General features: G+C 40.6%; 1 protein-coding gene across 1 annotated transcript in view; it reads left to right on the forward strand.

The window, feature by feature from the left end:
• slit3 (slit homolog 3 (Drosophila)) overlaps positions 1–23,602 on the forward strand; it is a 227,626-nt gene that overhangs the window by 146,129 nt on the left and 57,895 nt on the right. The window contains exons 7-10 of the mRNA XM_046405716.1: positions 14,371–14,442; positions 18,642–18,805; positions 20,169–20,313; positions 23,361–23,432. Of these exons, the coding sequence (XP_046261672.1) occupies positions 14,371–14,442; positions 18,642–18,805; positions 20,169–20,313; positions 23,361–23,432 (453 nt within the window). The remainder of the gene's footprint in view (positions 1–14,370; positions 14,443–18,641; positions 18,806–20,168; positions 20,314–23,360; positions 23,433–23,602) is intronic.

The raw sequence follows: 23,602 nt of genomic DNA on the forward strand, positions 1-23,602 counted from the left end.
CTCAGTGCACTTGCATAGAAACAGACATTTAAAGCCAAAAGACATGTTCTGCCGATTCAGTATGGGACTGCTTACAAGCATCAAAAAGCAAATGTGCTGCAGATGAAAAACTGAGATTAAAGCAGCGCCTTTACTAATTACATCTTCTGCATGTTTAGATAAAGTTTAAAAGAAAGATGGAATACCATCGGAGTCTGCAGCCCTATTTCCATCCCTCCTGCAGGACAGAATACCTTTCTGCTGATGCCACAGAAAAGATGTGAGGGACAAGAACATAAAAGAGAGCAAGAGTGAAAGAGAAGCAGGTCAGATGTCATGGAAATAACATCCACTGAACTGAAGTCACTTTAATTTTTCAGAAACTGAAACTGTGGACCAGGACGGGCAGAAACTCAGGGTGTGACAACAAGAGACAGATGGGGCAGGAAAGAAAGGCATGATGGTTAAAGAAGTAGAGGAGAGGACGCATACTGCCATCACATGACATGCCCACACACACACACACAAACACGCACGCACACGCACACAAAGAGTCATGAGGTCTGAGAAGCACTCTAAAGAGCAGTGGAACAGCTGCATATTTTATGATCGCTTTTCTCCATGAAGCACAGCTTTCTGGATGAAGAAAGTGTACCACTCTGAGAGGAGGAGAGAGTGAGAAAAAAAGAGCTAGAGAGAGTGGAGTGAAATGTGTGTGTGTGTGTGTGTGTGAGTGTAGCAGTGGGATTTTGGCCAACCAGTGACTGTCATAATTCATAAGGGGGATGGACAGTGTTGCTCAGTGCACTGTAGCTCCACAAGGTGACTTTCACTCTGCCTGTAACTCTCTTTCTGTCTCTCTCTCTTTCTCTCTCTCTCTCACACACACACACACACACACACATACAGTAAGCACTTTTTTCAATCTGTCTTATTTGTCCATCATGTCTTCTCTCCAGGTTTCTGGCTTTTTTTTTTATCTCCCTCTACTCAATTATTTTTCATCTGCAAGATTCTCTTCATCTCCATCTTCTCATCCCTCCCTCTCTCTCCTGTGGTTCACCCCTTCTTTATTTCTCTTTCTTCTCTTCCCTTCAGCAGACCTTCACCCTTCTTCTCATCCACTTTAACTTCCCCCTCCTTTCTTCTTCCCCGTCTCTTTCGCCATCATTTCGCACCTCGCTTACTTTTCATTTGGCGGGATTACAAAATCTACTGTTGTAGATTGTAGATTGTAACTACAGATTGTGACGTCATTAAAGTGCAGTGATCATTCAACTGAGCAGGGAGACCAGAATAACTGAGACAAGAACAGGAAGAAGTGTGTGTGTCAAGCTTGTAACCTGGAGGCATGAATTGTATTTCCACCCACTGAGCTGTTGACTTCTCAGCCTCACTTCTACCACGTCTCTCTTACTCCTCAAACTTTCTCTTTTTATTGCCAGATTCCGAAAACCGTCATGGCTGCAAGTTTGAAAATAGGCTTTAAAAAAAGAAGAGTGGATGTGTTGAAATGGGAATCAGAGTGTTGGCATTACTCTTTAATGATGTTTGTGAACAATGCTGTTATAAGGAAATCATCTCGCTCACACACACAGAGCCTGCCAGAAGCAATGTGCTTCCAAATGACATTACTTACACTTAGCCAGTTGTGCACGCTATTGGGGAAAGATGCGCACTGGGAGATCCTCTAACATTTTAATGCCACACTGAAATGTGGATAAACACAAACAAATCCCGTTAGGATAGAAAAACCAAAACATAGATCTCACATATGTCATTGCTATTTTTAGTTTGAAAACTGACTCTCGTGCACCAGGAGGAGCACAAAACATGTCAATCCATAACGCTCTCCCAAATCCTTTTGAAAGATATGTATGTTAAAAAAAACATAAACAAAACACTTATATCTCCGTTTGATCTCTCCCTGCACTGTGTCTAACTCCAGTATCTGTTTTCAACAGGAAATACATTTATTAGAGGTTTTCAAGAAGCTTTTAAAATGCATGTCATTTGGGCTTTATGTGGTCAGCTACTTTCAATAAAAGGCTGGCGAGTGAGTGACTGTAGGATGTCATTGTGCACATTTTATCTGTGAAGGCAAAAAATAAAGGCGGTGTCATATGACATTGAAATGATGATTCCTCCATCTGCCTTTCAGCTCCTCTAATAATTTCTCAGTGAGGACCATAAAGCAAAAATGAAAATAAGTTCCAGTGTGCTATTAAGATTGGTGAATGGGAGGCCTTTTAATGAATAAGGGTATATGTTTTCTGAAGTTATTATACAAAAAACAAAACAAGACTTTTGAATAAATATATGAATTATCATCTTGTTACACAACTGAATTTAAAGCCAAAGTCGTATTTTTGAATTATTTCCAGTATTTCAGTGATTTAATTTTCATTTGGCGAGAATGCGAAAAGCAACTTCTTAAATCAACAAAAACAAAGTTTGAACAAATCCAGTCCCCCAGTCCAACAACCCAGATGAACATGAATGATGTATATGCTGTTAAGTGTCTGCTGACTTCTATTGTAAAGAAATACAAAAGAAAGAAAGAGATTGTTTTTCTGCATATTTGTCCCAATAGTAATTTTACTATGGTGAAATACCCTGGTGTGTGTGTGTGTGTTTGTGTTTGTGCATGTGTGCCTTTTGCCTTAAGTGTAATTTGAACTTAAATAGTGACCAAATAGTTTATTGTGCAACTCCACTGGTACAACTGTTAGAATTAAACAAGAGTTAGTGGGTAGAGAAAAAAAAGTGTGTGTGTGAGCGTGTGTGCTTGACCTACATGTCAGAATATCCCAATGCCGTTGGTGTGTGTCCAGCCTCTGCCGCCCCCAATAACGTTTGCATTTCTGTGGTCACTTCCTGCCTCCAGATCTGTCTTATATCCCTGATGCGTGGGCGCGTGATCGAAGCCCCTGAAACAAATCTTTATTGAACTAAAAGTTTAGTAATACAAAGTCTTGTGTGTGTGTGTGTGAGTGTTAGAGGTTTATGAGGAAGCAAATTTACTTTAAGTGGACCCAGCCCTCTTCACTAACGCTTGTCTAAGTCTGTTACCAACATGTTAGCTCACATCTCCTTGTGTGTTCACATGCCAGTATCTGTATGTCTGTTTGTGCATGCTTACGTGCGTGCGTGCGTGCGTGCGTGCGTGCGTGCAGGGGTATATGGAGGGGTCAAAAGAGAACAGAAGAGGGCAGCTTTCTGCTGTTCAGTGATTTTGGTTTGGCTGGCCTTTTGCCTTCTGTTTGAGTCAGCGGGCTCAGCAGAGCCATCACACCCTGGCAACAATCAGCTCCTTGGCAAAGACAGAGGGTCTGACCTGAGAGAGAGGGGGAGAGGAAGACAGGGATGGGGCACTGAAGGAAAGAGAGAGACTTGTGAAGAAAGACAGGAGACAAGAGAGAAATGCTGACAGTTTGGCTTGATGGCAGTTTGACAGCCTGGAAATGAGACTCAACAATCAACTGTCTTCCTCCTGAATCTCTTACTGTTGAGCTTACAACAGCTGACAATTGCTGCATAGTATGTCATTAAGGCACAAAAACAAAAAAAAAAACAAAAACACGTAGTTAGTGTTGAAAAAAGTCATGTTTTGCCATAAAAAATCTGTTTTTGTTGCCATAAACCTGACTGAAAGATGTCTTGTTGATCACTAAAATGGTTTTGTCGGTTGATGTGGTCTTGGCTGATGGCCTCTTGTCTGACTCAAACCACAGTCATCTCCTCCTCCTCCTCCTAAGAGGAAAGCCACCTCATATACATGTGAAATTAATATGACACCTGTTGTAAAATGTTAATACAAATTTAACTTACCCCTGGTTTGCTGCAACATTCAGTGCTAATCTTATTCTGCCTACTGACCTGGAATAGAAATACAGCATCTGTATGAAACTGGGAGGGTGGACGAGGAGGGACAAGAGATGGAAAAAATAATGCCAAAAGGGACTGGCTGAGACAAGATGACTGCTGTCTTCAGAAAAAGTACGGTGGTTTTAGAAGTCCTTGTTTGGGATTTAGTGAAAGTAGTCAGGAGGAGGGAAACACGGTGAGAAATAAGAGAATCGGGGCTTTGAAAGAGAGATAACTTGTGACAGTTGAAATAATGACAGTGGATTTATAAAGTGCTTTAGAGTTTGTTGGTTTGTCGAAAGAGAGAAACGGTCAGAGGGGTTGGAGGACTCAAAGAGATGGAAACAATACCATTCCAAAAATCATAAAAGGAAATCCAAAAGAGGAAATGGAAACAAGCTACAACCAAACAGATGTGCTGCAGAAAGTCGAAACAAGTCAACACTTTCACAACAAACATGCTGCAAATACAGAAAAGATGCAAAGTTAAAAATACACCAACCCCGAAAACAAACGCTGCTAAGTGGAGCAGCTTGATTTTTGGCCCAAGAGAGCGTGACCTTACAAGGCAGTGTGTTTATTTTGGAAGCAAGAGGGAAAGTGGACTGAAGCAGCGACACTAAAAGGTACATATTCATTTTTACATTTCGCCTTGGCAGAACTGGTCTCACTCTCTCTCTCGGGTTGAACATCTCAGGGGCCGGGGAGCGGGGAGTTACGGGGAGCTTATGCAGAGGTGGGAATAGCATCAGATATTGAAAGAGCTCTGTGCCAGCAGTCTGACCCACTCACAATTAATCACATCCCACTGGGTGGCAGGACAGGAAAGAGGAGGGAAGCTTTGGAGAGGAGGAGGAGGGAGAGAGCCAAAAATCAAGCAGAGCTAAAAGACAATTGAGAAGAGATGAGAGGAAAGCAAAAGCAGGAAGCGGGAGGGGAGTCGGGAAAGAAAGGCAATCTACAGTCTAATTTGTTCCAGTTTAAGGTGTAATGGGCTCATCAGTGGATTTTTATGTACATCTTTCCTCCTCTCTCCCATATCATTAACCTTTCTTTCATTCTTTCTTTCTTGCCTGCGTTTGTAGTCGACTGTAATACAAGGGTGACATATTATGAAACATACCAAAGCAAAGCCTGGCACACACACACACAAACGCACACACTTTCAGCCTTCTGCCAAAACCACATGGAATTGTCCAATGATAATCACCCTGTATCATTGTTTGCTTAGTGTAAGTTAATTTGATTAAAATCAACATCATCAGGTTGCGGTTTTAGAAGCGGCTTTTGTAATTTCACTCGACATTTGGGCTATCACTTACAACTTGCTTCAAAGAGCCTTGATTTTTCGCAGATTCCTTTTGTATTTCAATCCGTTACAACTCTTCGCCAAGAGCTTGGCACGTTGTTGGATGAATTTTCTTCCCTTGTCTGTCAGGCAAGCTGAAAAGCTTGCAGCTCTTAGCACCTACGGGTCTCAGAGAGGAATAATTCAAACATCCATTATTCAGTTAATTTGGACATTTATACAGAAACACTTTCATTGCCTCGGTATGTGCAAACATGTTTTCAGCATAAAGATAACAGAATGAATTTTGAAATATCATGGGCCCAACAATAAAACGGTTTATTTCTTTGAGAGAAAATAATATCACTGTTTTGTACATCACCTGAAAAGGTTGCTCTGTCATTAATATAATTTTAGGATTTAAAATTCGTCACTGCTAATTATCTCAACTCCTTAGAGCTTTCTTGGGTTTGGGTGGTAAACAGCCGAGCTTTCCCAGGATGGTTTCCAACGGCAACACTCTGGAAATGTCAATTTTCTTAGAGATGAGAGGAGTAAATTGCCCGACTTTGGTTGTTCAAACACTCGAGATTTTATTAAACTAGCCCACACACACACACATATAGGTATGCAATCACATAAATAGTCAGTGGAGCACATGCACAAATGCAGATACACACACACACACACGTACAAAACACACTCACGCATACATGATTTAACACCAGGCCACCAGACTGAAACACAAAAGCAGGCATTAAATCCCGTGGGAAAGTTCAAATATGAGACAACTGAACCACTAAAAGCTCTTAACTCTTATACTTAAAGGCCCTTAAAGCTTGTTTGCAGGCCACACAGACCTTTAGAGCTCAGTGTTAAAGTCAACAGAGTCAAAATCACTTCTGCTTAGTACAAGCTGAAAGCTCCTGATCAAAAAGACACACACACACACACACACACACACTGAGTGAAGGACAGGAGCATTGTCCCATTCTTTCTTTGGTTCTTATAGCCTCGGCAACATCGCACGCAACATTTATATACACTTTCATTACACACAAACTTAAATTCACACAGTTACATTCATGCTCGTCACAGCTATGCATGCAGGCCTACACGCTGACCTACAGACTCACCCAGGGACACACACACACCTGTGTATACAGAATCACTGGTCTGCACCGTTGTCTGACTCTCAGATGACTGATTATTCAAGGGTCGGTGAGTTTCACTGTCTGACTCAGCAAGGCAGGACACAGCTGTCCAGCCTCCAATGTAGACATGCTAGTGGGCATATAAGTGAGTGCACATGCACACACACACACACTTATTTATTTAAAGATGTGCATATAGACTGATCTTAAGGTACACTCTGTGGGTCCTCTCCTGACTGCCCCCTTTCTCCGTGGTGAAAGTGTGAAGGGTGGATATGAAGGGGTTAAACAAATAAGTCATTGAAAGAGTGAAGTGTTCGTTCGTTTCCCATTTCCCTCCTCTCCCAAAGCCATAATGAGGCCTCCGGGAGGATGCTGAGGGCTCTTCACAAAACTGAAAGAGTCTTTTCGGCCTTTCCACAGTTGGTCCCCTTTCAGTGTCTGGGTGGGAAAGCCCTCCGAGAAATAAAGTCCTGTTAGTCCTCAAGTCAAAGCAAAAACACCTGCAGCAGAGCTCACTCCACATTTCTCTGGAAAAACTGTCGCTTTAAAAAGCATAAACATCTACTCTGTATTTCTGATGAACTTACAGACAATGGTTCAGCCTAAAGTCATCCACATAAAATGATCTTGGCGCAAAAAGTGGTGTTTTGTGCTAATGCCAAAGAGGAAGTGCCTTCGCTGCAGTTTGTCTTTCTGCCGCTGGATGTTTGATTCTGCCGTGAAGTGACTAAGAAACTCTCTAAAAAGCAAAAGTTGCTGTTTTACACAGAGATTTAGCGCTCAAAGAAATCCACTTATTTTCTTTGTTGTTCTGTGGCTTGAGTAAAAATGCACACAATGTGCACGTTCTCGTTTTATGCTTCAGCTTAGGCTGCACGACTGCTTGTATAGAATAGATTAAAAATAAGTTTTATTCTTAAGGATCTTCTCTGGCGCTGGATGAATTGAAACCTGGTTGCACATGCATCCTGCAAAATTTATGATTACACTCAAGCACTTCAAAGTTTCTCTTGACACACGTTATGAATGATGATAAATGTTCCTCTCCAATGCAGTTTCGACCTGCTTTAACCTGTCCACCTTCATTTGCAGTTCACCTCATTTTATTTTCTGCCTGATAATATTTTGCATTTAATCTCTCCAATCAATATTTTTTTTTTCAGTCACGCCACTGGTAGACCAATTTCGGTCCTGAAAAGATTCAATTCAGAAAATGGGAGTGTTAGCTGATTCAACTTGAGAACATTAATTACAGCATGACCTTTTCGTTACATTTTATTTTTAGGTATAGATATTGAATGATGTTTAATTCTGCTCTACTGAAGACGTATTGAATCCAGAAGTTTAGCCGGAGGTCTTGGATTTTCCTTGTGAACATTAATTGTGACCCACATTGACATTTTTACAGTATGCACACAACCAGTACAAAGTATAAGAACTAAATTCACAGTTAATTTAATCCAGTGTCTCTGTTACTTTTCTCTTTCTCTCTAGTAAATCCCAGAGAAATATCAGCAACAACTTTTAACAACCAAAAATGGAGAAATTAGTTAAAACTACCATTACAATAAGTATGAGCTGATTTTACTGTTTGTATGAAGGCAGAAAACGAGAATGAAAGCTTTCACAAGCAAGAGTAAGTTAGTTGTGTAGCTTATTTTTCTACCTTGGAGCTCTGCCTTTACTTTGACAAAATAAAAAATGCATAGAAAGAAGCCCTTTGATGACATAACTCTCGAGATGTTGAGGAAAAAAAAATCGCCTGAGAGACAATGAGTTCAACGGTTTATTCAAAAGATAGTGTTGACCCCTGTCTCCTAACTGTCTGCAAACCTTATCTCTTTTGTTCATACTCTAGCATGAATTGGCTGTCAGGGTTCACCAAAGTTGAACCGAATGCAAAAGAATCACATGTATTGCACTGCTGATGGGGTCGGTGGCGTTGAAATTAATTACATTAGCTACAAAATTGTGCAGTGCTTCCTTAATCCTGAATCACAGGCCAGCTGCAAGTTTTCAGATCAGCTAGGCTGCTAAGTGCACTCACCTGCATACGTTCCTGATGAAGAGTCACTGAAACCAATAAAGCTGCCTCACAAATGTGCCTTCCCAACATAAAGCTGTGTATTAGAGGAACTGGTGTTGAAGGCCAGTGGTTTCCTTGCAGAGCAGCTCCCTAGTTGAGCGAAGACGAACTGTGATTGTAACACTAATGGCGTTCGTCTGGTAAGGCTCTGATAAAAACAAAATGTGTTTCTTTGACCCATGCGTTGTCATACCAAAGATTTCTGTTGTTTGCAATTATTAGAGACAGTCTGAATCAGTCAGAGCAACAACACTGTACTAAATAGGGTCATAAAATAGCTCTGTTGTGCTTTCAGTTTGTGGTTTCATTCCCACAATGGAATATTGATTCCGGAGTTGCCCCAAGAGCACCAGAAGATTTCTTCTCAGGAGTTCTATATGAAGTGAGACATCAGCGCTACAAAAAGTCAAGTCTAATATGCTAAGACTATTGGAGAAATAAATAATGGTGTTTTTGTATTCTTAGCAATGACATTGAGCCTTTGGCGGTAACACTTAAGATGGCTGGTGATGTATTAAAAACTGGAGAAATTATCTTTGAGTAGTTGTTCTGTTTTTCAGTAAGACAAAATGCTCAGCGTCTTGTAAAGAAGATTTTCTGTAATTTAGTTCTTCTTAAAATTCCCACTCAAAGATTTTTCTTTTTTTTTCAGTCGTCAGAGCTCTCCTTTACTCCGTTTCTTTTCACAGACCATAACTAATGTTAGTGATTATGAGAGAGAGTAATCGTATTGAGCGTAAAGTCAATATTGGTTGTAATCACAGTCATAAAGTTAGATTGTTGTGTTGTGTTTTAGAGGCTGTGGTAATTCAGACGTTTTGTCACTGTATTGATCTGTATCTGTTAAGGCTTATTGAGCATAATAGAGACTAATAGAAAATTCACTTTATTACACACACACACACACACACACACACGGTGGCATCTCAGACTTTATGGAGTCAGACACGAATAAATACAATGTGGAAAATGAACAGAAGTCAGAAACATCCCAAAGGGCATAAATACACAGCCACACATTGTTGAGATGCATGTGTCCTGTTTGGAGATTTTATCTAAGATTTCAAACTTTTATTGCCTCCAGATCCGGAAAAGCTTTTATTCTCATGTAGTTTACACAGCTGAAGAGGACAAAGAGGTCTTACAGGACTGTTGACACATATAAACATGGACGACTTGTCTCCACTTCCTCCCCTTGTTCAAAAATGAAGCCAAAGTATCCTCGATGCAAGTGCTGCCATCTTGCGCTAATGATGTCATTTGCAGCTGGAGTCTGGAGTTTTCTTACAGTTACACTTCTTGCTGATAGGTTTTGAATTTTTGCTGGCATTTAGGTGAGATTAAACATCATGACATATTACACATGTACATATAACATTATGCAACATACAAGCTACATAATGGGGAAAAGGTGCATGAAATTTGCTATTTGTTTTACTCCAAAGTCATTTTAACATGCCATCGAAATGTGCCAGAAATTTCTCAGCTTTCCAAAATGAACACGCAGATTTCAAGTGATAACTGTTTGCATGTGTCAGCTTTTTCTTTCTTATGTTACACATTACTGTTTGTCTGTCTTCGTAGTCCTTCATGTCAACTCATTAAAAGTTCATTTTAATGAGAAGCAGCGTTTCGATTTATCTGCCGTGTTTTGAAAACACAAGTAGTACAGCATATTAGTTTGGTGGAGAATCTTATTTGTTTTGACCATATGATTATAATACCGACAAAGATTTCATGATGTGTCATGTGTCATGCTCTTTGTGCAACACAATGTTGTTGTCAAGTACTAAAAGCAACCTCAAAGCTCTTTTGGAGTATTTACTTATTATCTGAGGTGTTTTTCATACGCAGCTTAATATCCAGAATCTAAAAAGTAGAGCAGGAGATCTTTTGAACTAAACAAATAGGAATTTAATCTTGTGTGCGTGTATGATGGAGAAAAGATTGATGTCTAAGGCTTTGACCTCAGTGTGTAGGCTGCAGCAAAGACACACGATAACATCACGCTCTTTCTCTCTCTGTCATACACACACTCAGACACACACTCACACAAACACAAGCGATAGCACCTCCCTTATGGGTTGCCTCTAAAGAGTCTCCTCCATCACTGACTGCAGAGGCCCTTTTACTGCAACAGAGCAACCACTGCATTGAAAACACACACACACACGCACACACGTAAGCATGTTCTGTACATGCTGACTCGAGAATACCCGTACACACACATACAGGGATCATGGATCTGTCCTGCAATACCACTGCAGCGGTCACTGCTACCTTTCTCCAATAAAAAAGAAAAACAATTGAGCTGAATAGGCATTTTGTAATAGAAACACTGTGCCACAACATCATTTTCCCTGAGTTCTATTTTACCGTGACTGCAAAAACAAAATGTGGGCCTTTTTTTCTTAAAATTAATCTGGTGGGCGGCAAGCATCCAGTAAAATGTTGGCTGCACAGTACTGGCTCTATAAAAATCTGTACCTATTAAGTTTTGTTTTTATTCAGAGGTAGACATGAGAATATGATATGAAAGGTAGATATGAGAACAGAGGAAAAAGAAACAGCAACTTCTTTAAAATGAATGACAGAACAAACTGCTATTTTTTTGAAAAAGGATTGTAAGAAAGTTGATGCCGGACATTGGAAGGTTGGCTGATAATCTTCTGATGGACGGTACATACACAAGGTTAAAGACATAAGAAGTTTTGATTTTCTCCAGTCTCCCAGGGACACAGTGAATATATCCAATAATATATAGAGAGACATCTTTTTGTCTTTTAATCCACAAATTACATCTTTAACTCTGTGGTATCATTAACTTTAAAATCAGTCCTGAGAGCAGCCTTAAACCAGAACATTCAAAGTCTTGGTGAAAAAATAAAGCTATCTCACTCAAGGCATAACGTCACTGTGGAAACAGCTACAACACAGGATGCTAATACACAGTGCAAAAAGTATTTTCCTAACCATATAACATCACTTGTGAAACATTTGTAAATGGGACTGCAACTACACAGCCAATGTTCCGGTTTGTTCTGTGCGATTTTGTGGTGGAAGTACAGTATGGTGTGTTGGGATCTGTCAAGGCTGCACGGCTATGAAATTTAAACTGACATAAGGTGCAGGGCTCGTGGAAAGTTCCCATCTGGTTTTACACTGCAAAAGCATTAACTTGGGTCAAATGTTGCAGAACTTCACAGGTGTGCAGTATTGTGGACATTTCTCTGTAGCTGGTATCACTCAGTGCCAAATCTAATCACATCATGTATTTCTTTCAGTTTAAAAATGCAGCCAAAAATGACATATTCAACCAAACTGTACTTTCTGGGGTAAACCTAGGCTCAGCACATTACAGTTTAAGTAAATTTAATGTTAGTTAAATTTAGTTAGTAATTGAAGGCAGGCTCTAACTTGGTCTACTAAATCTTTAATTTCTTTTTTTTTTTCTCTTTAAACCCAAGAGTGTCTCTGATTTTTTAAAGAGTGCATTCATGACCAGAGGCATGTAAAATAAGCTGGGAAAAAACAGCCACAAAATAAAACATAGTTGCGGACCTCTAAATGATGTTTTTAGTGTTTATCTTGGCCTAAGTCTGTCCAGTCGCTACTTTATTAAGGCGGAGAAATGTAAAGGGAGGGGTTGAACAGAATGACTGGGAGAATAACTGACAGTAAAATTGCAGAGGGAAATTATTGTTATTTCACAATTAAATTATATACACTGGGTGGAATCACCCCTGACAGGGCTGACCATAGCAGTGCTCCTGATGTGTTAGTGTGTGTGTGTGTGTGTGTGTGTGTGTGTGTGTGTGTGTGTGTGTGAGAGAGAGAGAGAGAGCGAGTGTGAAACCTAATACGTCTACCAAGGCCACTGAGGCCATACTGGCAGGAAGGAGAATGTAGAAAGAGAATCGGAAGGGGAGAGAATTAAAGAGAAAGAAAAGTAGTAACATCAACAGACTGAAGTAAAAACAGTCTATTTTAAGTCTGAGTGGGTGTTAGTAAAAACACAGCAAACTCCCAGTAATGATCCTATTTTGAACAGTTGTGACGACAGTGCGTAAAGCAAACCACCCTTGATTTTTGTCGGCCACATCGGAACCATCACCGTGGTCACAGTGTGTGTTTAGACAAAAACATATTATAGAGACTTGTCCTCTCAATTTGAAAATGAACCATTTTTCAGAGGGAAGGCTGGCCTTGTTCTTGTCAGAGCGCATTAAAAGCACATTGTCAAACTTGAAAAATGAATGGGTGTTAATAAAAAATGACCAGTCAGTCTTCGTCCTTCCTGAAACAATGACTCTTTGAATACACAAGGTTTCGGGTGATATGTAAAATAAACTAGACCTATTTTCTATCCAGTGAAATTAATGATCCATGAAAAACAAAGCAAAAGGGTTGCATTGGCTTGTGTGGATGTTGGCTCCCGCAAGCCACCAGAAAAATTATCCTGTAGTATAAATTTTAGAAATCCCTGGATTTTCTCGTGTAGCGTGGTTCTGTCATTTACTCGTGTTTTTTTCCTGTAAAAAAAATTTGACTTTCAGCCATTTGAACAGCCTCACAAGTTATAATGAGGTGTCATTATTTTTGCTGTGTATGCTGTATTCCAGACCAAATCCAACTGAAAATGTCGATGCTGAATTTTAAAATAAAATCAATAATCCAACAGATTTTAAAAGAATCATTTGCACAGCTCAAAGTTTATTTAGGTGCTGTTTCTGCTTATTATTGGTACATGCTTTGCATTATTTGCTTTTTTTATGCTTCATTTTCTCCATGTGGAAGCAATTTCTGATGTGTACATGTTGAAAGAGAAGCTTGTTTACTGTAAAATCATTTGGCCATTGTCCTCTTACATCAGGAAATACAGCGAAGTTTGGGGTGGAAATTGTTTGAAACCAAACTGCACCATTTTTTAAACAACCAAGATTTGGAGCTGAAAATCAGTAATTTATAGCCACAGAGCTTCTAGGGATTTTCTCCTCTGATTCCATTATGACCACATAATGTAAGTTGTATGTCTTTGTCCAGTCTTGTGTTTTGCTGTATTGTGTTTTTATGTGCATGTATGCACTGCTTCGGTCATGAGGGACTTCTCATATAGGTCCTCCACCCCACAAATGTTTTGTATATGCAGCTTTACCAGCTTGTATGAGTGTGTCATTGCAATCTGATCCCCCTGCGGATTACTTTGATGGAATAGTCGTCTTTTCTGCCCTCCCACTGCTCTCATTACTGTACATGAAAACCACAGAGAATCAATAGGCATTGTGTTTCTTCAACACACCAAGTGGGATTTCGTGTGTGTGTGTGTGTGTGTGTGTGTGTGTATGTTTGGTTGTAATGACAGTCAACCTTGTTTTTCATTCCACTTTAGGTCGATACTACATCAGAGACAGAGTGTAGTTTATGAGGGAACTAATAGACAGAGACAGCAGCGACCTGCTTATAAGTTAGAGATAGAAGAAACATGGATCAAGCTGGGGTGTGTGTGTTGTGGGGGGGTGGCGGTGGAGAGGTGTTCATGTGTGTGTGCATGAGTATCAATAAATAATTATGAGTTAAACTCCCTGAGATGTCTTGGCACAACTATCTACTAACTATATTCTTTACTACATCCACAGGACTTAAATCTCTTTATTTTCTTCACTTAACAGTTGTTTTGTAAATGTACACTGATCCATAAAAATTAAATTGAATGTATGTATGACTTTGTGTGCTCTAGATTTCTATTTTGGCGCCTTTGTCGTAGCTCAAATGTAATACAGATTGTCCTGTGAATGATTTTATTTTCTCAGAATATGATTTTGAGAAAATGCTATTAGCCACCTAAAAACCCCCGGAAATCATTCTGAAAAGAGTTTAATTTGACTTGAGTCAGTGTTTACACCACCAGACCAAAAAGTGTTGGCAGTTTTTCTAATTTTTCTTTTTTTCCCCCTCTTTTCTCCCTGTTTTTCTCTTTCTGTATCTCTGCCCAGCACCCTCAACAACAACAACATCACCCTCATCCCCCTGTCCAGCTTCAACCACATGCCAAAGCTGCGGACACTGTGAGTATAATGCATATTCACACACACACACACACACACAGAGAAAACTCCTGATATATAGTACAGAAGCTCACCAACACATGCACAGAGATACATACTCATGCAAGCCGAGTAAGTACACACATGCACTGCACATACATACAAGTAATGTTCACTTACACACATGCCGCAAACACACAAGCATGACTGTGTGTGATTGTCTAATCATGCCATAATAAGAGACCAGCTCTTCTATTGTTTCATGACTGTGAATAATCATGTGGCCATTACGTGCGCATACACACACACACACACACACACACACTAGATGGATACAGTGACGAGTGTGTGCATGAGCCTCACACACATACACACCCTGGAGTATTGGTAACCTCATTAATGCCACAAGAAAGCCCCATTTTGCCTCTATAGTTCAATCTGCTTTGATTCATTAGGAGTTACTGATGTAACTGATGGGAGGAGCAGAGACACTGAGGCGCACATGCACACACACACACACACACACACACACACACACACACAGCTGTGGCCCAATCATCCTTTCTGACTGCTCAGAAGGAGATTTTGTTTTGTGTTTCTTTTTGTGTGTTTTTCTCTGTGTTTAGTCATGTGAAATGCGATGGCATGCCATCTCAAGGGAAACTACCCATAATCCCTTTGAGAGGCACACCATTCATTCCTGCTGGCCGCACTGGCTTGAATTCTGCCAAACCAGCACGCACAGAATGGGATTTCCTCTCCAAATCATCATTTTTGAGGGGCCGTTGTGTGGTCAAGCGACGCACTTTAACATTCAGAAATTTGAACTTCTAAATCAGCAACACAACAATAGCAGAAGTCCATTTATCTTTTACAAGCATTTCCTTTGTTCAACTTTTGAACGACGACATCCATCAATATCCTAGCATATGGCAAGTTTTCTGTATTTCCTGCATACTGCTGCAGCGCTAGAGGCAATACGGCTTGAAATCAGCCTTTTAAAATTGGATTCCAGGCAGCAGGGCAGCTACACACTTGCCAGCAGATTGAGTGCAGAGTTACCAATATCCAATATCTTTTAATCAGAAGCCCTCGTCTGCTTCTGTTTTCTGTCAACACTGAGTGACTGTCTCCTCCGATTTCCTCATTTGTCCGCCTCCTTTTTTCTCTCTTCCTCTGTGTTATGAGTGCATCCCATTTCACATTTCTGTCCTGTCTTCCCTTCCTTATTTTCACACCTTCCTCACTTGGTCCATTCTTAAGATGTCATGTATTCTCTGTTTTCACCGTCATCTTTCCATTGTGTTGTCCTTCCTCCCTATCAGCTCCTTTGTGTTGCATCCTTTTTCTCGCCTCCCAGCTTCTCCAGCTGCCTCCTTCGATCTCCACCTTTCCTCCTGCGCTCCCTTTTCTCCTCCTCCTTCTCCTTCTTTTCTTTCCACCACTCCACAGTCTTTGCCCCATCTCTTTTTCTCCTGTCCTAACATCTCTGTCCACCATTCTCCTCTTTGTCCCATCTTCCATTCTACCTCTTCATCACCCTCCTCCCGCTTGTTGCTGCCTCCACTGTATTAAACTTTGCATTTTTTTTTGCTTTTATTACAATGAGTTATTCAGTCAAAAGCGTTTAGATGCTTTACTGATTTTATTAGCAGCTTTCCTCTCCATGAATCCATGGTTTCTTCCTACAGTTGCTTTTACGTATGTTTAGCTCTTTTTAATATTTTTTTTCTTATTCTCTATCTGTTCATCTCTCCCTGTCTTTTTCTGCAGTATCTACCTTTGCTATTACCAGTAATGATATCACCCCATGGTGTTTCTCATTCATAAACTTGAACCACTAAAAAGCTTAGAACTCCCACTGCTTCTGTTTCTCTGTATTACAGATACGCCCGGCAGCACTCAGGAGCAAATAGTAGAAATAAACACACATACCAAACACACACACTTTCATAGAAACACCATGCACAATGCCCCTAACCACCTGCCACCAATAAGCCAAACAAGCGCTATCACTGACTCACAGCTACGGACACACACACATCGCGTTTAGGGACATTTCATAGACTTACATTCATTTCCTTGAGGCTTAAACACCACCTCATCATAACAATAAACATGACTTGCCCAATCCTAACCTTCACCTTAAGCAAGTCTTCACCCTCATATTTAATGATTTACATTGTGGGGACTTGCATTGTGTCCCCATAAGTAAGACCTGTTCCTCACCTGTGACTGCGTAAACAGATTTTTGTCCCCACAACTACAGGAATACACGCCCACACACACACACACAGCACTTTTCTCCGTACCCCCTGCTTCTTCCCATTCTCCCCTGTGTTTTAATCCTACTTGTCAGTAATTAAGGTTGAGCCGGGGGTGGGCTGGGACGTGGCTATCTCCAGGCAGGGGTTTGACTATAAACTGGATTTATAATGGGAGAGCAGTATTAAAACTCACTGCCCCCGCTGCTAGCATCAATGAGCCCATCTCTGTTCCATAACAGGATTTGTCCTCTGCTTTATTACAAAGAGAGGCCTGTCTTCTGAAAGGCTAGATATCCCGGCTGGCATGTAATACGCTGACAAGACATTCTGCTGTTCATCTCTCCCTCTCCCTCCCTCCCTCTCGCTCTCCTTCTCTCTCTCTCTCTCTCTCTCTCTCTCTCTCTCCCTCGAGGTGTCACATCCAGCCAGTGCAGCACATAGAGACTTTCAGCTCTGTGAAACATCACCTGATGCGTTCTATAAAAGCAGTACCTTTTAATTAATTCTACATCTGTATATAACTTCATGCTTTTATCCAAAGCAACTTAAAGTAAGTGCATTCAACCATCTGAATCCCAACCCCGAAATTTGTAGATTATTGTTATTTTTTTTTTATATATGGACCATGGTGCATAGTGGTCTGAACATATACGTTTTCACTCTGTACAATTTCTGCTGTCCTGTTGTCAGTGGGGAGTTTGGTCCATCATTGTGGAGTCAGGAGGGCAGGACAACAGCTGTGATTTTGTTGAACAGAAGCCCATAGTGAAGGACTGGCAGTAGCAAAGAGCAGTGGATGGGCTGTGGTGCATGGTTTCACCAAGTCCTGGATGCAGGATGAGCCATTTGCAGCACATTATTTTAATTTAACTTACATACACTATTCTAGAAAATAATTATTTCATAATTTCAGAATGTATGTGCAAAACGTTGTTGTAGTTGTAGCGTAGTGTAGTAACTAAAAAACAGCCATGTAGACACTGTAGTTGAGCTTTTTTGTCCTCTTTTCGTCCACTCTCTGAGATGTGTGCCTCCGACCCATTACAACTGAAGTAAATTTTGTTTTTGTCCCTCCACATTTGACAGAAATAATGTTCCAATTTCTTATGATACAGCAGGGACCGGCACAGCTTTCTCAGAACAACAGAAACGTTGGCTCTGGAGTTGCTGTGGAGTTCTCAAAGCGTTGGTCACCACAAACAAAATTTTATTCACTTTCTGCAGTTCAGTGGGGAGGGGCGGGGGGCATAGAAAGATATCTGAAAACATGGTCACATAGAGTAAAACCAAAGCTAAATGTGTGACAAGTTACCAAAAGAGGCTTGTGGTAAAATATGCATTTTTGTAATGGTGGACTGACCCTTTATAATGTCTTATTTTTGGGGTCTAGAGGCTCAGGGATCCAAGGCTCATCAGGTGTAATCATGACATGTCCTGACACACAGCTAGCCATCATGAAATCCAAAATGAGCAGAAATTCTCCAAAGAAATAAAAAGATCTTTGTCAAGTTCTTTATTTACTCAATCTTGTCTCCTCATACACATTTGTCTCTCCTTCTTTTCGCTCTGTCTCAGCTACTCTCTGTCTTTCTGAATGGATTGTGATTTAGCCCAGTGTGTTCCCGCTCTAAGGGGAGTCATATTGTCACAGACCTTGGGGAAATGAGAGCTGGGGATATTACTCTGTTTGTTTATGTGTTCCACCAAAGCAACAGCCTCATGATCCTGTAAGCTGTGTGTGTGAAAAATAGAACTTATTTGAATGCAGACTCAAATACATTTGCTCTTACTGAGCTGATGTGCTCAGTCTAACTTCGCAGGCTTTTTTAGAGACTCTTGCTTTTAGAAGACCAACCTTCGTGAGCGTATTCAACAGTTTATTGTCTTAACTGTTCTTGTTTAACTAACAGTTTATTATTATAAACTACTAATCTCTGTCTCCATCTGTCTCAGGCGTCTGCACTCCAACAATCTCCACTGTGACTGTCACCTGTCCTGGCTCTCTGATTGGCTCAGAGCCAGGCGGGGCTTGGCTCCCTTCACCCAGTGCATGGCCCCCGCCCACATGAGAGGCCTCAATGTCCCAGATGTGCAGAAGAAGGATTTTGTCTGCAATGGTGAGCTTATACAAACATGCATGCACACGATATTAAACTGAAATGTCAAAAGGACAACCACACGCTGTGCTTATTATTGTGGGAAGCATTAGAGAGGCAAGTTTGTGACCAGAAGGTTGTGCTTTCAGTCAACCAGCAGATGGATTTGAGAACAAGGCTTCAGTGGTCAACAGATCAGACTTCTGAAAGTATTCCTGAAAAGAGAGCATTGCTGTCAGTGAAACTCCCCAAATAAATATTTTTAATATTTAACAAAACCCATGAAAATTTTTTTGCTAGTTTTGGCTCCATTGCAGCTGCATCAAAGTGACACATGAGCTCTTTTCACTTTAAAACTGACACAGAATTAACCTACAGCTACTCAGCAAAAATAGAGCAGCTTCAAGTACAGCTGACTTTAGTGCTGTTGACTGAGATGTTTTGTTGTGCAGGTATACAATCAACAGAATGTTATAAAGACCAATATTACAGGCAGCGCTGTTATCAATTCCAGACAGCTCAGCATTAACTTTATAGCACTGAAGGAAACCATGTAGAGCATGTTATCAGCTAAAAGGCCAGTGTAAGAGCAGTAGTGCTATCAGCTGTAAGATAGTATAGACACTGATTATAGACATCTGATTCAGCTCTCTGTGCTAATAGACTGTCAGGCTGTGCTCTCTTTATTAGCCTTTGGTCTTGTCTGTTCTGCCAACACACTCCGTAATGGACCTCTTCTTACTGTGTGTGGTTTTTTTTCCCAATCCTGTCTGTGTTACTGCAGGTGTCAATAACAGACCGGTCTTTCTCTCATTCTTTCTTAACTTTCTCACTCTCTTTTCCCCCTCCACCCACTTTTTCACCATTTACCCCTCTCCCATCCTTCCTTGATTTCAGATTCACTTCCCTGTCTCTGTGTGATCATGTTAACCCTACTTCCTCCTCCTCCTCACATCTAGTACTATTTGTGTGTGCAGACTGTGGCCAGATGATGTTTAGTAAGCCTGCTTACGTTCAGTTTATACTGTAATTTCCTCCTGTTTCATTTCAAAACATGCCACATTTCCCCCAAAGACCTTTATTCCAGGCAGGCTGCAAATGCTTCTGAAACAATTTGACCATCATGGGACACTGAACCTCCTCACTGAAGCTAACACGAATCCCATTTGGATAAAACATTAGTAAGGAATGCCATGGAAGCTAAAATTTCATGGTGGAATTTATATAAGTATAAATGTAGCTGTAGGCATGAAGGAACCTCCTGTTCCCCTCTTCATATTTGGAAGCATAACAAAAGTGAGCTGAAACTCAAAGAAATTCAAGCCAATCTCTGTTTGATGTTTTTAGAACATGACATATTGTATCTTCATGTCGCTGTTTACAGGTCCAGCGCAGACAGAGTCGAGGACTTGTGTTCCTCAGGTGGCCGTGTGTCCGCCCAGCTGCAGCTGCAACAACAACATAGTGGACTGTCGCCGTAAAGGTCTTACTGAAATACCAGCCAACCTCCCTGAGGGCATCGTAGAGATGTAAGTCTGCTTTATTTTACTCAAACGCTCCACATCTTCAGCATGTGTGTCTTGTGTGGTTGTGGAGTCCATCATTTGCACTTGCACAACAAAATCATGTACCAATTTGCCTTTTTCTCCTATTTTTTATTCACTCAGCATAAGATGTGTTACTGCTATACAGTAAAACTGGTATATATGCAAATGTTGTTTTAGACAGTTTTCTATTTCACACGCATACACTTAGACTTTCTTTCTTCCTCCTCTCTGTCTTTTAGATGCATTTTTAAATACACACACACACACACACACACACACACACACACAGTGGGATGTGTTTGATATCAGTATTGATCGTTGTGCCCTGTTTGTTTGTGCAGAGGACAGCTGGTTGATTGCTCTTTGAGCACAGAAGCAATTCTTCCCCACAACGTAACACAAATACCACTATACATCCCCAGCATAAGTAATACATTCACACTCACATACACACCGGTGCCCTCACATTGTATATGCAGACACACCAGTTTTGCTTGCACAAATGAAATATGTACTCGTGGACAAAATACATGCACGCTCACAGATTCTGGGAGGGTCAGACACATACATATGGGCTGAGACTGAGCCACAGGCACCATAACATGTTTGATGAAATCTCTATGAAACACACATGCAGAATTAACATTACATCCATTATGGTAAATATTGTTGGCGCAGCCAGAAACAATAGAGTATAATGGAATGATGTATTGTCAGTCCTCTCATAGGGACAAAGTCATCATTCTGGATGTCGGTGGCAAGAGTCACTGCCAAATGTGTGCGTCTGCATGTGTATGTATGTATGTATGCACATATACGCAAGTGTGTGCATGTTAATCTGTCTCTTCACATCAAATAAATTCATAAAGCAATTTAACCAAACAGATTTGTCTAAAGGGGTCATTAGAACACACACACACACACACACATTCTAAGTGTGTGTGAGTGCGTGTGTGTGTGTGTGTACTTGAATTCAGCCCACTGTGCTCACCTGCCAAACTCATCTCCTGTCTCAGTTATTATTCAATCGCTGCCTCACCTTATAGATTTGTTATGCTGCCTCTTTCCTTTAATACATCCTTTGATATTGAAGCTCTAAGTGTCTTTGTTTCAACCTTGTTTGTTTTTTTTCTTACAGCCCTCAGGTGCAAATTGTTACTTGTTGTGTGTGCAGATTGTCTGTTAATATCTTTTGATTTATTTTGACCCCTTAGTATAAATAAGATGTTGCTTGCCAAGGGCGTGAGGTGTGGCAATTTTGAAAGGGACATGAGCCAAGAAACAGGCACCTGTAAAGGTTGAGTTACATTCAAAGCCAGGACCACATAAGCATTTCATTTTAACAACACGGTTTGCTACTAGACAGCAGGTTGATGCAATAAATTCAACTAAATTGCATTTCATCCCATCAAATGTGATCAAAACTCAGTTTAGAGTCCATGCGATGAAATATATTGGTCTATTAAACTGTGAAGTGACTTATAAAGACAGAAAGACAGACAGACAGACAGATAGATAGATAGATAGATAGATAGATAGATAGATAGATAGATAGATAGATAGATAGATAGATAGATAGATAGAAGAGTTTTGGGGAGTGGAGGTCACAAGCATGACTGAGTGGGGGCTGAGGAAGAGGAGGAGAGGAAGAAGGGCGGATTAGTTCCCATTTATCATTCTGACAGCTGACCCTGTGGCTGGCCTTCAGACCTCACCACATCCTCCTCTTTTCTGATTTTTCCTCTCCTCTCCCGTTGTCCGCACTTTTCCACTCCTCTGATTTCTCTCTTGTTGTCTGCATTTCCCACTCCCCTTCTCACCCTTTGTCCTCTCCTTCATCCTTTTTTCTCTAATTTTCAGCTATCTTATCTATTATGATCTATTCACCCTTTTTATTCTCATCACATCCTCTGCATCCTTTCCTTTCCTTTCCTTTCCTTTCCTTTCCTTTCCTTTCCTTTCCTTTCCTTTCCTTTTGCTTTCCTTTCCTTTCCTTCTTTATTCCCTCCTTTTCATTACAGCAACAAGGAGTCATGAAGAATGCATGAGCTACATAGACGAATGTGTTGCTCAGACCATCAGGAGAGCAGAACCTAAACTACAGTACATTTCCCCAAACGTGGGCTTTGTGCCTAGTTCTGATGGCTCCCCACATGATAATAGAGTAATACTACCCGTATGGTGTAATGAGTCCGCAGTCTTCCAGAGAAAGAGATGTAATAAATTCCCTTTGGCGCTTAGCCTGAAAATGTTGAGGAATCAAATGTGATCGTAAATAGTAGTCAGACTGCATATTAAGAAGAATGTTGTGGTTTATCAAAGAAATTTGCAAAAGTTTCAAATAGAAAATATGAGAAACAATGATTGGAAAATGAAAATTGTTAATGCCCTGCTGCCAGTTAGAGTTAAACCAGTTGGTCCATGTGTAAATTGTGTACTAAAACCTGTATTTCACCGTGTTTGAGTGACAGCTCATTTGATATCAGAATCAGAATTCCTTTATTCCTTTATATAGCCGGTTGTCATGCTTTTCCATTGGACACATTTATGTTAGTTGCTGTACCTCCTGAACACTTTGGCCAAAACAGGAACTGTGGTCAGCAGTCCAGGTTTTGGTTGGTCCCATTACTGCTGAGCTTCAAAATTCAACCCAACATTTGCTGAGTGACCTTCACCAGCCCCTGCTGCAAAGCACTGACCAACCTGCTGAAATATTGTGTCAGTGTTGATTGGAACAACCACCCTTTGAACTTTTTGTGCACTTGTGCTCAGCTGAGGCGGTGGGGTAAACAGGACATCAAGATTACAGGATGGATGATTTCTTTGTCCTTGGTGAAATTAAATCTGTAATCTCATGCGTATCATGCGGTTGCTGAAGTTCTATTCAAATTCTTTTATTGCATGTTTTAGGGGTAATGTGCTCATCTAATTAATTCTTTTTTATATTTTGAAGGGACTGGTAAAGATCATCTCCCTCTTTTTCACCCCCACCCTTCTTCATTTAATTTCTCTTTCTCTCTCTTTCTCAGTCGTTTGGAGCAGAACTTGATTAAAAGTGTCCCTGCTGGAGCCTTTTCTGCCTACAAGAAGCTCAAAAGAATGTAAGTCTGGATAACACTGCAAACACACACACACAATGTGCATGAATACTAAGACACTAGAGATTTTTTTTTACTGTCACCTCCACATGGGTTGCATTATAAGGTTCATGCGAGATACTTCCAAAATCAAAAATGTGGAGAGAAGATAATGCAGACCTCGTATAGAACCT

Source organism: Scatophagus argus, chromosome 12 (assembly GCF_020382885.2).
Source record: "Scatophagus argus isolate fScaArg1 chromosome 12, fScaArg1.pri, whole genome shotgun sequence".
Classification (NCBI taxonomy): domain Eukaryota; kingdom Metazoa; phylum Chordata; class Actinopteri; family Scatophagidae; genus Scatophagus; species Scatophagus argus.